Source organism: Lissotriton helveticus, chromosome 1_1 (assembly GCF_964261635.1).
Source record: "Lissotriton helveticus chromosome 1_1, aLisHel1.1, whole genome shotgun sequence".
Classification (NCBI taxonomy): Eukaryota; Metazoa; Chordata; class Amphibia; order Caudata; family Salamandridae; genus Lissotriton; species Lissotriton helveticus.
Genome location: NC_136057.1, coordinates 348,156,167 through 348,171,027, shown reverse-complemented (window position 1 = coordinate 348,171,027; position 14,861 = coordinate 348,156,167). Strand labels below are relative to the sequence as shown.

The 14,861-nt window shown below is 46.8% G+C and overlaps 1 protein-coding gene across 1 annotated transcript in view; it reads left to right on the top strand.

Moving 5' to 3' along the window:
- LRP6 (LDL receptor related protein 6) overlaps positions 1-14,861 on the top strand; it is a 1,212,873-nt gene that overhangs the window by 1,118,743 nt on the left and 79,269 nt on the right. Inside the window, exon 22 of the mRNA XM_078673499.1 lies at positions 2,867-2,964. Coding sequence (XP_078529625.1) covers positions 2,867-2,964 — 98 coding nt within the window. The remainder of the gene's footprint in view (positions 1-2,866; positions 2,965-14,861) is intronic.

Here is a 14,861-nt window from a genome sequence, read left to right as displayed (position 1 = left end):
GTGAGATGCTGACCACACTTTCAAATATATTTCCCGAGACCTCTGAATATGCCTTCTTTCCCTTGTTCATGGGGTTTCTACTGAAGTGTAGTGGTTAACTGCCCTGGTCATCCCGGTATCAAAAACAACAAGTGGCATGTCGTTGGGTTGCGGAGGCGATCCCACCCAGAAGACATGGCTCAAACATATGACCTACTGCCTGGAACAACTTGAAGCATATGCTTAAACACTGCCCCTTACTTCACGCTCTAGATACATCTGGCCACTTAGAGAATATTTTTTTACTGCAAATGATAGTTCAGCCTCTAACCAAGTGTGATGCGTGCTATTGTAGTACTATCGGACACTATATCATCCTGTATGTTTTTCGAGTGACCACCGTGAGATACCGACAACGATAGCTTGTGACTTTATAACAGAATTCCACTCTGCAAGTCTGTAAGTGGACCTTTGTCTAACTATGTATGTACATGGATAAAATACAAATAAGTGTCAAATGTTTATTCAACAATATTTTTGTATTCTGCAGTATTTTATTGTGTTTTTGGAAAACCAATATAAACAAAAAAAAAATTTTAAACCTATGATCCGGTCATAGACTTGGTGTGATTAAAAAGCAGTCACCTGGGCTACAGTCACAGCCAGGATACCACTCTTACAAACATCCTGCCTCAGTGCAAAAATCCTAGAGTCTAAACAATAATATAAATTCAGCATTTGCGAGGCTTTTCACCAGTCTCCGCGGTCTCCTGCTACGCACCAGTCTGCTGCATTAAAGCACCAGCTGGATTGTCCCACAGTCAGAAACAGGCAACAGTTCCCAAAATAGAACCACTTGTAATCCATATGTGGAGTTCTAGCAACCGTGTCCTTAGAATCAGAGCCCTGCTGCTTAATTATCGAGTGCCATATTTACGCTCTCCCAGTTCAGGGGAATGACAAGCTAGAAAACGGTGTGATGTCAAACCACACTGGGCAGTTGGGTACAATGGAATGACATCAATGTCTGTTATGAGGCAGACAGTGCAGGATAGCTTTGCCTGGCAGATTCCTGTCAATCATGTTCACCTCAGCCTCACTGCCCACCCCCAAATCCCTCCTCTCCGGGCACCTCACAACACGAGTCCCAAGTCTGCAACCATTTCCTTATGAAAATTGACACCTAAAGTCTGATACATGTTTTAGAACTAATTATAAATGTCTTAAAACTGGGCAATTTTAGCACATTTAAATTCCTTCTTTTCAAAAGGAATGCAAAAAGAACGTTGGAGAAGCCTCCAAGCTGCTTCAAATCTGTATGGTTCACTGTGTGTTGCGCAGGGACATATTTCTGCCCGCTACTGGGCTTTTAATTTTTTTTAAAGTTTTTTTACTTTCTGACTTATACAAAATAGATTGTGAAGCATTTTATTTCCTTTTACTCAGTGGCATAGTTTAGCATTGAAAATCTGTTTTGTGAGGTTAGTATTGCTTTTTGGTAGTTTTCTCTTCTGTTTTTCCTCAGCTGCTCTCAGCCAATGTCAGACATTGACCAGTGTCCCCACCACGTAATTTCTGGGTATTGTCTTCTTGCACATATCTTTTTGGGCAGTGTGTTGTGTCCAGTGAGAGCTGTTGGTGAATATTCTCTATTAGAGAGGTCTGCAATTGGGCAGGCTTAGTCTTTACTTTGGCAGATATATGCCATTTGTTTTGTGATTAGAGAATGTCTATGCCTGGTATTGCTAGTTCTGTAACACCTTTCATCTCTCTAGGTCTACAAAACTGCTGTCTGATGTGCAATGTTGGGCCCTCTGCACATATTGCATATTGGTGTCCTGCTGCGGCAGCCACCATTAGTGGGCGCATCAGTTCCGAGTTTGATGGGTTTAGATTTTTTGCTGTTAATTTTGTCATGTAGCACAAATAATATAGCGCCAGAACAAATAATAAATTATATAGCGCCAGGACGCCCCTTTGCTGGGGCATCTGTGCGCTATATAAATCCGGATAACATAACATAACATAACATAACATAACATAAAGCTTGCCATAGGCCAAACTTTGTAATCCACATATTGCCATGAGGGAAAACCTATAGAAACTTTACATCAAATTCTGTACATTTACTCCAAATGATCACCAGAACTGGGTTAGTCTTTGGTGACATAGTGCATATTTCCCCTTTTCTGCCAGGGCTGAGATGGCAGTTATTGAGCAGGGGTTGGCATACCAATCCTCGCTACCGAAGGCTCCTACAGGCATTCTATCCCTAGGTGACTGAGCCTTTTTAGGCCACTTCTTAAAAGTCTAGCCTGGTTTGTACTTTGGTGATACTAGGATGTCCTATGGAATGGTTGGCAGACTACTATCCCACCGGACCCATGCTGATTAGGCCTCCAGCATATCATATTATTTGCCGGGGACAGCGAACATGTCTCAATTCTGACCAGGTTTTGCCGGAGTCTGTATTTTGGCTACCAGCTTTCTGTGTAACTTTTGTCAAAACCTATGGGTAACTCGACTTAGTTTTTAAGTTTCAATCCTCTACAGCATTCAAATGAATATGAATTTGGATTGATCTCGGTGAGGATTTTTCATATGCAGTTGATAATGAATAAGTTGCTCAATCCAAACATGTTGCTTTTTCGGTGGTGTGGTGCTTCATTTTATCCTCCCTGTATCAATTTCACACTTTGCGTAAATTATTTTCTGGCGGAGACAATACCTCTTGTTGCTATGTTAACATAACACATGATTGTTGCTGTTCATATACCCATTTTCAGTGTGGTTCCTAAACTTAATTTGCTTTTGTGGTTACTGAGAGTTCTGTTCATTGCCACTATATAGTTTTTAAAAAGCATTTTGCCTTTTTTTTCTTTTGAAGATTTTGAATCCACCGCCATCGCCGGCCACGGAGCGCTCCCATTACACTATGGAGTTTGGTTACTCATCCAACAGTCCGTCCACTCACAGATCATACAGGTAATTCTTCCATTGGCTTCTGTAGATAAATTGCTGCTATGTTATGAATGTGACCCACTGATTTGGTGTTCTTTTCTTAAAGCATTACTCTTTTATCAAGCATTTGTAGATTTTCTCCTCCATGTACCAAAGAGAATTTAGCCCATGGTTTCATTTTAGTTTGAGAAGTAAGAAGTAATAAAAGACCTTTATCTATCTGCTAGCGGGGAGTAATTTTGCCTATGGATTTACATAGGGGTGTGTCCTTCCCATGGTTCTGGCTGCACAAGCACTTCATTATTTCCATGTATGTGGATGGAAGGAATTGAATTCATCATGCACGGGGAATCCAGATAGCAGTGATTTAAATTTCTTTGTGAACTTGTCTCAAAATCCAAATGTCAACATTGTGTTGAAGAGTAATTTGAATGTTTGTCTGAGTTGCTGAATTGAATTGCCATTTCACACTGTTGATGTATACCCTAATCCACCCAACATATTTATGAGACAATCTTAAGATTTGTTGTTTCTTCATATGAGATGCACGGTAATTTCTTAGCAACGGAATGTATAGTATCAGTCAAAAAAGGGTGTTTATCCAGTATTATGGGTGTCTTTCATAGATTCACATGCCTGAATCATTCCCCGTCGTCGAGATGGGAGCCCCGGTAATAGAAAAGTAATGTCCTATAGACATACCTAGAGAAAAATAGGCCTAAGGGCCTTGCCTTAGTAGCCTATCTATGTCCTTTTGTAAAAAGGACCAAATTTCCAAAGGTAGCCAATCAGCTACCACCTCCCTCTAGAACCTTCCTGCCAGGAGCCTCAGTCTCTCAGATTTTCTACCGCACGTTGTGCTAGGGAGTCCCCACCTGAGCTCTCCTCAGGTTTCTTCAAATTCTCTACTTTTCTTCAAATAACTTGGATTTTACTTCAACTATGGCTGAACAACAGAAAAAAGGACTCTTCAGAGCTTGTTCTTCTTGTGGCAAGAAGAGACTGCACGTCGACGACAAGCATGAGACTTGCCTCTACTGCCTCTACCCTGACCACACAGTAAAGGACTGCAGGGTATGTAGAACATTCTCTACCAAAACACTTAAGGATAGAGAAGGCAGACTGCTCCTCTGGTTAAACAGACTCAAAACCAGAGATGATGAGGTGCTCTCCTCGGAGGGCAGTGAAATGGCTTCAGTTTCCTCAAAACTGTCCTTAAAAAGGCCAAGGGAGGCTTCCCCTGGCCATCCAGACGTCCCTCACAAAAAGACTACTTCAAAGTCTTCTGAGGCAAGATCTGACACGTCTGTGAAGGATGCTGCAACCTTCAGAAAGCCATCGCAGTCCTCGTCGTCTACTTCCATGACATTCTCTTCAAGAAAAACGAACTATGTTTCCACATCGACGACGACAGTCTCGACGACGGTGGCATCGTCAGCCTTGACTTCAACGACGACGACCACCCACTCGTCGACGGCGGGTAAGCCAATATCGTCGATTGTTCTTATTAAAAAACAGCAATCGTTTGTCAAAACTCCGTCGTCATCACCATCGACGTCGACAAAACAGAAAGCACCGACATCGTCGACGAAAATTCAGTCGACGTCCACCGCATCGTCGACGAAGACACCGACGACGGTAGGAGCACCGCCGACGACGAATGCACCGTCGACGGCTACTATGCCGCCGACGACAAAACTGCCGTCGACGACCACGTCGACGACGAAAGTACCGTCGACGACCGCATCGACGACGGCGAAGGCACCGTCGACGATCGCGTCGACGAAGACATCGTCGACGGCCGCACCGCCGACGACCGCCACGTCGATGACAGCTTCATCGGCGAAGGGACACTCGACGCTTGAAAAACGATCGACGTCGATACCGTCGACGACACCGTCGACGACGACATCATCGACGCCATGGAAAAAAGCGGAGTTAATTCCATCAAAAAAGGTCACCAAACTCCCTATTACGCCCGAATTGACATCACCCAGTAGGGTTCAATCACTACTTCCTTCTCACATACTACAAGCTGACGAATCAGATGATGAACAATTCGAACAAGCTACTAGCCCGTCAGATCTCAATGTCAAATGCCAGAGTACTGACGATGACGGAGATGATGTTATTTTTACAGAAGAAACTGTTCGGGCTCAGGTACATACTCAAGTCACTCCAATGATCGTATTGCCGGCTGAGATAGTTAATGATCTTCAATTTCTGATCACAGACTACAAAAAGCGATTCCCAGAATCGTCGGCGACACCTTCACATGACAATTCTCAAGAATCTTCCAAACAGCAAAAATCACCAAGGGCAAGACCAGCACCTTTGGTTCTTCCTCAAGACAATGAACAGGTTCACAACATACAATCCTCTGATGATGACGACGAACCTCCTGAGGAAGGTGAGGTTAGAGACGACCTCTCTCAAAACAGAGATGATGAGGATTACGTCGCTCATTCTCCGGCCACACCGGAACCCAGCACATCAGACTCTCCACCAGTGGATATCGGTGGATTCCACAATTTAATAGAGAGAGCGGCCACTAGATTTCACATGGCAATGGAAACAAAAGTAACAGATTGTTTCTTGTATGACTTCAAAGACCCCATAAGGAAGGAGGCACGGTCCATTCCCATAATAGAACATATCTGGGAACAGGGGCTACAACTCATGCAAACTCCTGCATCGGTTTCCATAGTGGTCCCTAGACTGGACAAAAAATATAGAGCTCCGTCAACGGCACCCACTTGTTTTAATTCACATCCAAAACCAGATTCGGTCGTCACTCAAGCCGCCCAGAAGAACTCCAGAAACCCATCCTCGCCACTCTCAGCACCACCAGACAAGGAGGGCAGGAAATTGGATGGCATAGGCAAACGCTTCTCCACAACGTCAGCCATGACAGACAAAGTGGCCAACGCCATTGCTCTGCTGGGCAGATACAATAGGCAACTATGGGAAGATATTGCTCCATATCTCACGCACGTGCCTGACGACTTGAAAAATGAGGTCCAGGCACTCCTTCATGAAGGTCAAATGTCAGCATCAGAAATCATAGATTCAGCTGTCGATGTCGCCATGACAGGCTTCAGACAGCTTGCAGGCGCCGCAGTGTTGCGCAGACAAGGATGGCTCAAAGCGACGTCCTTCAGACAAGAAGTACAAACCAAAGTTGTAGATATGCCCTATGACGGACAACAACTATTTGGAGCTAAAATAGATGAAGCCTTGCAGACGATTAAAAAAGACACCGATACTGCAAGGGCCCTCGGGACTTTACAATTCAGAAACCAGTCCTTTCGAGGGCACAGAGGAAGAGGACAATCCACATACAGAGGATCCTATCAAGGCAAATCCACATACTCATATAATCAAAATCGCTCACAATATCCGCAACGACAGCAACAACAAAGTCGTCAGACCCCCTACGGGAGACAGAACTTCAGGGGCAAATCGCAAAAGAAAACGGCTGGCGGAAGACAATGACCATTTCCCGCAGCCAGTCCCCCCACCATCCTGTCCGCTCAAAATTGGTGGCAAGCTGACACATTTCCTCCAAAACTGGAAAATGATTACGACGGATCGGTGGGTACTACAATTGATTCAACACGGTCACACCTTGGAGTTCAACTCCATCCCACCGTTAACCCCTCCTCACAAACATCATCACAAACACCTTCGTATGTTACTGAAGGAAGTCTCTTCCATGATAAAAAAGGGAGCGATAGAGCGAGTACCATCAGCTCAAAAGGGAAAGGGATTTTATTCCCGCTTCTTTTTAATCCAACAGAAAAAGAAGAAATGGAGGCCCATTCTAGATCTCAGGGCGCTCAATGCCTTCCTGAAAAGCCAATCGTTTCGAATGGTGACTATCCAGGAAATCCTAGGCTCCATGGAGGAAGGAGACTTTATGACATCTTTGGACCTGCAAGATGCATATTACCATGTCCCAATACACAGACGACACAAAAAATTCCTACGATTCGAAGTAGCAGGTCTCCACTACCAATTTTGTGTCCTCCCATTTGGCCTCAAATCAGCGCCTCGCATTTTTACAAAGTGCCTGGCTCCTGTGGCAGCTTACCTGAGACAACAGAATCACCAGGTCTTCCCCTACCTGGACGACTGGCTGGTGAAAGCACCGTCTCTCACCGACGCGCAGCTGTCTTCCAACGCCTGTCTCGATATTTTCCGGAACCTAGGTTTGACTCTCAACTTTGAAAAATCTACTTTACAACCCACCAGGATAATAACATTTCTGGGGGCCACTATCAACACCATTTCCTCCAAAGCTTTCCCGTCTCTGGAAAGACAAACCAAACTGAGGACTCTAGCTACCGCAATATCTTCAAAACCAACCATCAAAGTGAGGATTTTCAAATCTCTTCTAGGGATGATGTCTTCCTGCATTCTACTCATCCCTCACTGTCGGCTCAGAATGCGCCCCCTTCAGGAGGCCCTGACCAAACAGTGGACCCAATGTACAGATTCCTTCGAGGATCACATTGTCGTCACTCGACAAATATCAGACACGCTGGGTTGGTGGATGAAGCTCAAGAACCTATCCAAAGGTCTCACGTTCTTGTTACCAGAAACTCCACACGTCATAACGACGGATGCATCTCTCGAAGGATGGGGTGCAGTCCTTCAAGACTTACAAATCAGCGGCAGATGGTCGGAGCAAGAGAAGGCTCTGCATATCAACCTCCTAGAACTACGTGCAGTCCTTCACTCCTTACAGGCATTCCTCCCTCGCATCAAACATTCAGCAGTGCTAGTGAGAACGGACAACACGACCACAATGCACTACTTAAACAAGCAGGGAGGGACACGCTCGCTGACGCTGTCTCGCGAATCACAAAAAATTTGGAACTGGCTACTGCTCAACAACATCACATTAACATCAGAGTATGTCCCAGGAAAAGACAACGTCATAGCAGACGCTCTCAGCAGACAGAGGTCAATGTCCCACGAATGGGAACTGAACCAACAAGTTCTAGACAACATCTTCTCGGCATGGGGAAAACCACAAATAGACCTCTTCGCCACCAAGGAGAACAAAAAATGCCACAGCTTCGCAAGTTGGCATCCCCAACAGGGGTCATTAGGAAATGCATTTTCCATCGCATGGCGCAACGGGTTTGCGTACGCCTTTCCGCCATTTCCCCTGATAAGCAGAGTCATCCGGAAGATGAAAATGGAGCATTGCACATTGATTCTCATTGCCCCATACTGGCCGAGACAACATTGGTTCGCGGACCTCCGTCGCCTCTCAGTCCGTCCATCAATCCAACTGCCTCAACATCCCTCTCTACTCTCGATGTCCAAAGGCCAGATACTCCACCCGAATCTGAAATCTCTCAGATTATCGGCTTGGCTCCTGAGTACCGAGAATTCTCTCACCTAAGCATCCCGCAGGAGTGCAAGGAAGTCCTAGCTAAAGCAAGAGCAGTTAGCACGAACAAAACTTATTCCTTGAAATGGAAAAGATTTTGTATTTGGTGTAAAGACAACAATATACACCCTTTCAGGATCACTCCAGAGCAGATACTGCCTTATCTCCTGCATCTGGCCCAAACAGGTCTGGCGCATGCTTCCATCAGGGTACACCTGGCAGCAAACTCACGCTTCACAAGGTCTTCAAAAGGCCCTTCACTATGGTCCAACAGACTGATAAAACAGTTTCTTAAAGGGCTTTACAGATCTTTCCCTAGACCAAGACGAATACCACCAACGTGGCATCTGAATATTGTACTCAATCAATTAATGAAACATCCATTTGAACCTATCCATAGGGCTGAAATCAAATACATTTCCTGGAAAACTGCACTTCTTTTAGCTTTAACATCAGCCAGAAGAGTCAGTGAGTTGCAAGCTCTTTCGATACAGGATCCTTTCTTGCAATTTCGAGAGGACAGAGTCATATTGAGAACCAATCCCCGTTTCATTCCTAAAGTCCCCTCGGACTTCCATCTCAATGAACCACTTGTGCTTCGCTCATTCTTCCCGAACCCAGGCACAGTGGCGGAAAGATCTCTTCACTCTTTGGACATTAAGAGATGTCTAAAATTTTACTTGGACAAAACGAAAGCTTTCAGAAAGACCAAACAACTTTTCGTTGCCTTCAGCAGGCCGAGAAAAGGCATGCCACTCTCCAAACAATCCATTTCCAGATGGATATCGGCAACAATTGCATTTTGTCATGACAAAGCCGGACGTCCATTACATTCCTCAGTCCGAGCACATTCCACGAGAGCTGTGTCCACATCGGCAGCACTATTCGCTGGTGTACCGATTCTGGACATCTGCAGAGCGGCCACCTGGAAATCGCCGCACACCTTTACCAGACACTACTGCCTGGACACGGAACTGATGCAGGATGCAGCTGTGGGCCAAGCTGTACTTCGCCATCTCTTCCAGTAAGATGAGCCTTCCTACTTCCCACCGTCCTGCAATGGTATGCACATTTATTTACTTTACTCTTTATATTACTGATGGTATCTAGTCACATGATATGTATTATCTCAGACTGTTATATTCCATCGCATATGTGCATAATGTATTGCTTGCTATTCTGATTCAGGCATGTGAATCTATGAAAGACACCCATAATACTGGATAAGAAATGCGTTACTTACCTGTAACAGCAGTTATCCAGTATTGGTGTCTTTCATAGATTCACATGCAACCCTCCCACCTCCCCAGGAAGGACTCATCTCTCACTACAGAGCATATGTTACGTCTACCTAGCTTGGTGCGTACGAAAATCTGAGAGACTGAGGCTCCTGGCAGGAAGGTTCTAGAGGGAGGTGGTAGCTGATTGGCTACCTTTGGAAATTTGGTCCTTTTTACAAAAGGACATAGATAGGCTACTAAGGCAAGGCCCTTAGGCCTATTTTTCTCTAGGTATGTCTATAGGACATTACTTTTCTATTACCGGGGCTCCCATCTAGACGACGGGGAATGATTCAGGCATGTGAATCTATGAAAGACACCAATACTGGATAACTGCTGTTACAGGTAAGTAACGCATTTCTTATTTAGACCATAGTCATTAAACCAACATAAAATCATACATACACACATCTCTTAAACATTTACACTTTAAAATCTGTATAAAACCCTACAAAAACAAGTAATTCTATTAAACTTTCTATTAGACTTAACCTCTGCTCTATTTACAAACAGCTCATAAATAAAAATCTTTTTTTAAAGTATTTTTACTGCTAACAAATATCTTCGTATGCACATGATACATCCAAATATTTCATATCAATTAAAAGCTCAGTTGGTTGCCTTTGTTCTAAAATACCATATTCAACACAAATCGATCTTAAAAAGTACTTTAGGGGACATTAATAGGTTTTGACAATCTAGGAGTATATGTACACATTCACACTTTACGTTTAGCACGCAGGTTCATTTTCCGTTAGTATTTACCATTGCTTTTTTTCACATTTTCATTCTTCAAATACGGACATAGGCCAATTCTAAATTTTAACAACTCATAACTGATGGAGCCGTTTGGTAAGGCATCTATAATAAGGAAACCATTCCTTATTTTGCCATGAAGATAACATAAATTAGGTTGACGATTTAACACTTAAATACTTCAGATCTTGCCTTCTTGCATGTTTTTTTTTTTACAGATTATACAGGGGTCTGGCTTTGAAGTGGATATTTTAAAATGTTGGCTTTCTATGTTTACTCCCATTCTCCTATGTATATTTTCCAGATATTTCCTGAGCCCCTTTGCCCACTTCAACTCACTTAGTGCAATCTCCTTTTTGCAGAGGGTGGAGATCTTTGGCCCTTCCCGCTTTCCAAAAGTAACCAGAATCTTACCACCTCTGCAAATGCCAGATAACTCAAAGATGATATATTTGTTTCCAATATGATGGCCTGGACCATCAATGACTTTGGTCATTACAGTAACCTTTTTAAGCACTCCCCAGCCCCCCTTCCATCTCTGAGTCATATTTATCGTTAAGACTTAAAAATTACACATTAAAATTGTGGACGAATCATAGCATAAGCAGGCAGGGCTGGTCTCCTAGTCGGCCTCCTATGATCTTTGCTAAATCTTTTAAATCCATTCCCCGGGGAGAGTGCTCTTAAATATATAATGAGATATTTATATTTATTCACTCTCTCTATTTTGCTGGTTTGTAAATGCCAATTATACCTTACTGACCTTTCTGATCATCTCCCAAATGCTAGTACTTTGTTCTTATTCATATTTACTACCACGTTTTTCTTTCTACAATATTGTTTAAAAAATGTCTTGCTTCCTCAGGAGATTTATCTCAGTCAAAACCAAAATGATGAGATCGTATACATATAAAAGGCATGCAAAATGAATACCATTAATTTTATGGATATGAAAGAAACACGTTAGGTATAGATTCCTTACCTTAGAATTACCCCCAGGCGTCAGATTGGATCCGGAGAAGTCAGCAGTTCCTCTGCGTGTCGGAAGGTGGCGTTGGCCAGCTCCGCGCCCGTCGTTGGCGTCGTGGTTGCCGGGATGACGTCGCGGCAGCGCAGATCCTGGAAGAGCGGTACCTCCAATCACTCTTTGACCTTTTTTTTCAAGTTTTCGACTCCTGGTGCACGAGGGATGCCCGGTTTCAAGCATTGCAGTTCCTGTCATCGCATGATGTCAGTGATGGATGCGCACTGTGTGTGTGTCTTTTGCCTGAAGTGCGACCCCGACCCCAAGTCGTGCTCAATGGCGCCAAAGACTTTGCGGGAGCGGTCCCGCAAGCTGCTTGAGTACCGGCATTCGGCTCCGCGCCGTTCGAAGTCCCATTCGCGAGGGAGGTCGAGGCACCGGTCACGGAGCCCCCTATTCTTCAAAGTATTCGCACTCGGGGTCAGGTAAGTTGAAGCATAAGAAGTTGAAGAAGCATTGTCGCTCTTCGACTTCTCCTCTTCGGTCGGCCGACCCGACTAGGGACGTCGGAGGGGCCTGAACAGTCGACTCTGCGTTTCCCTCCCTTTCCGGGACCCAGAGCGACTCCCGCCCAGCTTCGTACATTCTACGAGGCGATGCATGCCATCTGTGGCCAACCCGAACCCACTGGTGCTCGTTTGGGCCCCGCGGACTCGGTTGGGGAACCTAGGCTTTCTCCACTGGCGGATCCGGCCCGACGCTGCAGGCCCCCTCTTGGATCAAGGCCTCGATCAGGATTGGCACCAGTTGACCTAATTACACCTCCACCTCCACCGGCTCCGCTCCCCCCGGCACCTCTACTGCAATCGACGCCGGTCGCCCCCCGGGCCGGCGACGACCACGGCCTCCATCCAAATGTGGAGCCGAACCGGTGTCGCCCGGCGCCGAGGGGGAAAGGTTTGTGCCCCCGTTCACTCCTGGGGTCCCTTTTCCACCAGAATGACACCCTGAGGATGAGGAGGAGGACTGGGAGGGGTCAGGTGACCCTCTGACTGACCAGTTGGACAGTGAACAGCACTGGAGAGAGGAACTGGGGGTTGCCAGTGGTTTGGACACCTCCCCCGAGCATGGCATGATATTTCCTCCTACCGTGGCTACGGAGGAGGGAGCGTCATGCGCAGTGGTGTTGCGCAGTGCGGCCGAGGCTCTCAACCTCAAGCTTCCTACGGTGGCGGTCAGGACAGCTGTGCTACAACTAGCTGCAAGTTCTTCGGAGCCTTTGCTGCCTTTTAATGAGGCCCTCACCGATGTCCTTTTTGGCACGTGGTCCAGGCCCAACACGGGGGCTCCCGTGGACGGGGTGATTGCCCGACGTCACTGCCTGGCTCCGGGTGACCCCACTTTCCTCTCCCAACACTCTTCCCCGGATAGCTTGGTAGTCCAAGCCTCCACTTCCAAAAGCGCATTCCCTACCACTCCACCGGAAAGGGAATCCAAGAAGCTGGATCATCTTGGAAAGACAATGTCCTCTTCCACCAGCTTAGGACTGCGGTCAGTAAACACTGCATGTCTATTGGGCTGTTTTTCCCACTCAGTGTGGGTTTCAGTTACCCGGGTGCTGCCTCACTGTCCGGAGGAGATCCGGGCAGTGCTCTCCCAGGCACCGCCAGGAGGGGTGCAGCTAAGTTTACCATCCGTTGTGGGCTGGACCCTGCAGACCCTCTGGGCTAGACCATTTCAACGTCCGTAGCGCTTCGTCGCTACCCCTGCATTAGGTCGACTGGCTTTTCAGGTGATTTCCAGAACACCTAGATGGACATGATCTTTGATGGCTGTCACCTTTTTATCGACAAAGCAGAGAACGCCCTAGAGCATTTCAAGGACTCATGGGCTACGGCCAAGTCCTTGGGTCTCTCCACCTGCCCTCCACAGTCTGCTATTTGCCCCTTTCTTAGCTACAGAAGGGGTGCCCCCCTATGTCCTGCCCAGAGCCAAAGGCCCCAGCAAGTGACCCAACCTTCGCATGCCCAGGGACGTGGGAACAACAGTCATGGTTCAGCGGGTGGGCCAGTCCACCAACCCACCCTCTGCAGCAGCCTCCAAACCCTCCTAGTCCAACCATTCAGACCCATCAAATGCCAGTGGGCGGCAGGATTCGCCATTACGTCCCCCACTGGCGCACCATCACGTCCGACAGGTGACATTTTCAAATCGTATGAAAGCGTTACTCCCTTCTCTTCAAGACTACCCCTCCAGCCATGCCACTGAGATACAACCACATGTCCGAGGATCATCTGGCCCTTCTCCAGCAGGAAGTTTCGTCTGTCTTGACCAAGGGAGCCATTGAGAGCGTTCCTGTCCCAGAAGTAGGTCGTGGTTGTTAATTCCACTACTTTCTGGTTCCCAAAAAGGACAAGGGCCTGCGTCCTATCTTGGATCTCAAGGATGTCAACCGCTTCCTCCGGAAGGAGAAGTTCAAGATGTTGACGCTTGCTCAGGTCTTGTCTGCCCTCGACCCAGAAGACTGGATGGTAGGGTTGGACTTGCAGGATGCTTATTTTCACATCCCCGTCCTGCCGGCCCACCGGCGTTACCTATGGTTCATGGTAGGCCACAAGCATTTTCAATTTACCGTGCTCTCCTTTGGCCTTACCAGCGCCCCTCGGGTGTTCACGAAAGTGATGGCGGTGGTCGCAGCTCATCTGCGTGGATCTAGACGACTGGCTGTTGAAGGCGGGCTCGCCCCAGTCAGTCGTCTCCCACCTCCAGGCTTTGGCCGACCTCCTGCATTCGCTGGGGTTCTCCATCAATGTGCTGAAGTCACACCCGATTTCTTCAGAAGCTCCTTTTCATCGTAGCGATTCTGGACACCACACAGTTTCGAGTTTATCCTTCCAAACAGCGAGTTCAGTATATTCGGGCTATGATTCCGATCTTTCAGCCTCTATCCCGGGTTTTGGTCAGAATGACTGAGACTGCTGGCCCTCATGACCTGCATCCTGCTGGCATATGCGGGCTCTGCAGTGGGACCTGAAGTTCCAGTGGGCGCCGCATCAGGGGAATCTGTCCGATTGCATCCAGATCTTGCAGGGCACTGCTCGATAACTGCAGTGGTGGCTCACAAACCAGGATTGGGTCAATGGCAGATCCCTCTTCCTTCCCCAACCAGACCACACTGTGGTGACAGACGCATCTCTTCTGGGATGGGGCGGCCACATGGGAGAGGCGAAGATCAAAGGCCTCTGGTCTCCAGCGGAGTCCGGGCTTCACATCGACCTTCTGGAGCACCGGGCGATTCGTCTTGCACTGAAAGCATTCCTTCCCGCTGTCTGGGTAAGAGTAGTGCAGGTCTTCACAGACAACACTACCCCCATGTGGTTTTGCAACAAACAGGGCGGGGTGCTGTTGTGGACCCTATGTCAAGAGGCCCTTTGCCTCTTGACATGGCTGGAACATCAGGGCATATCCTTGGTGGTTCAACACCTGGCAGGTTCTCTGAACCCCAGGGTGGTCGAAC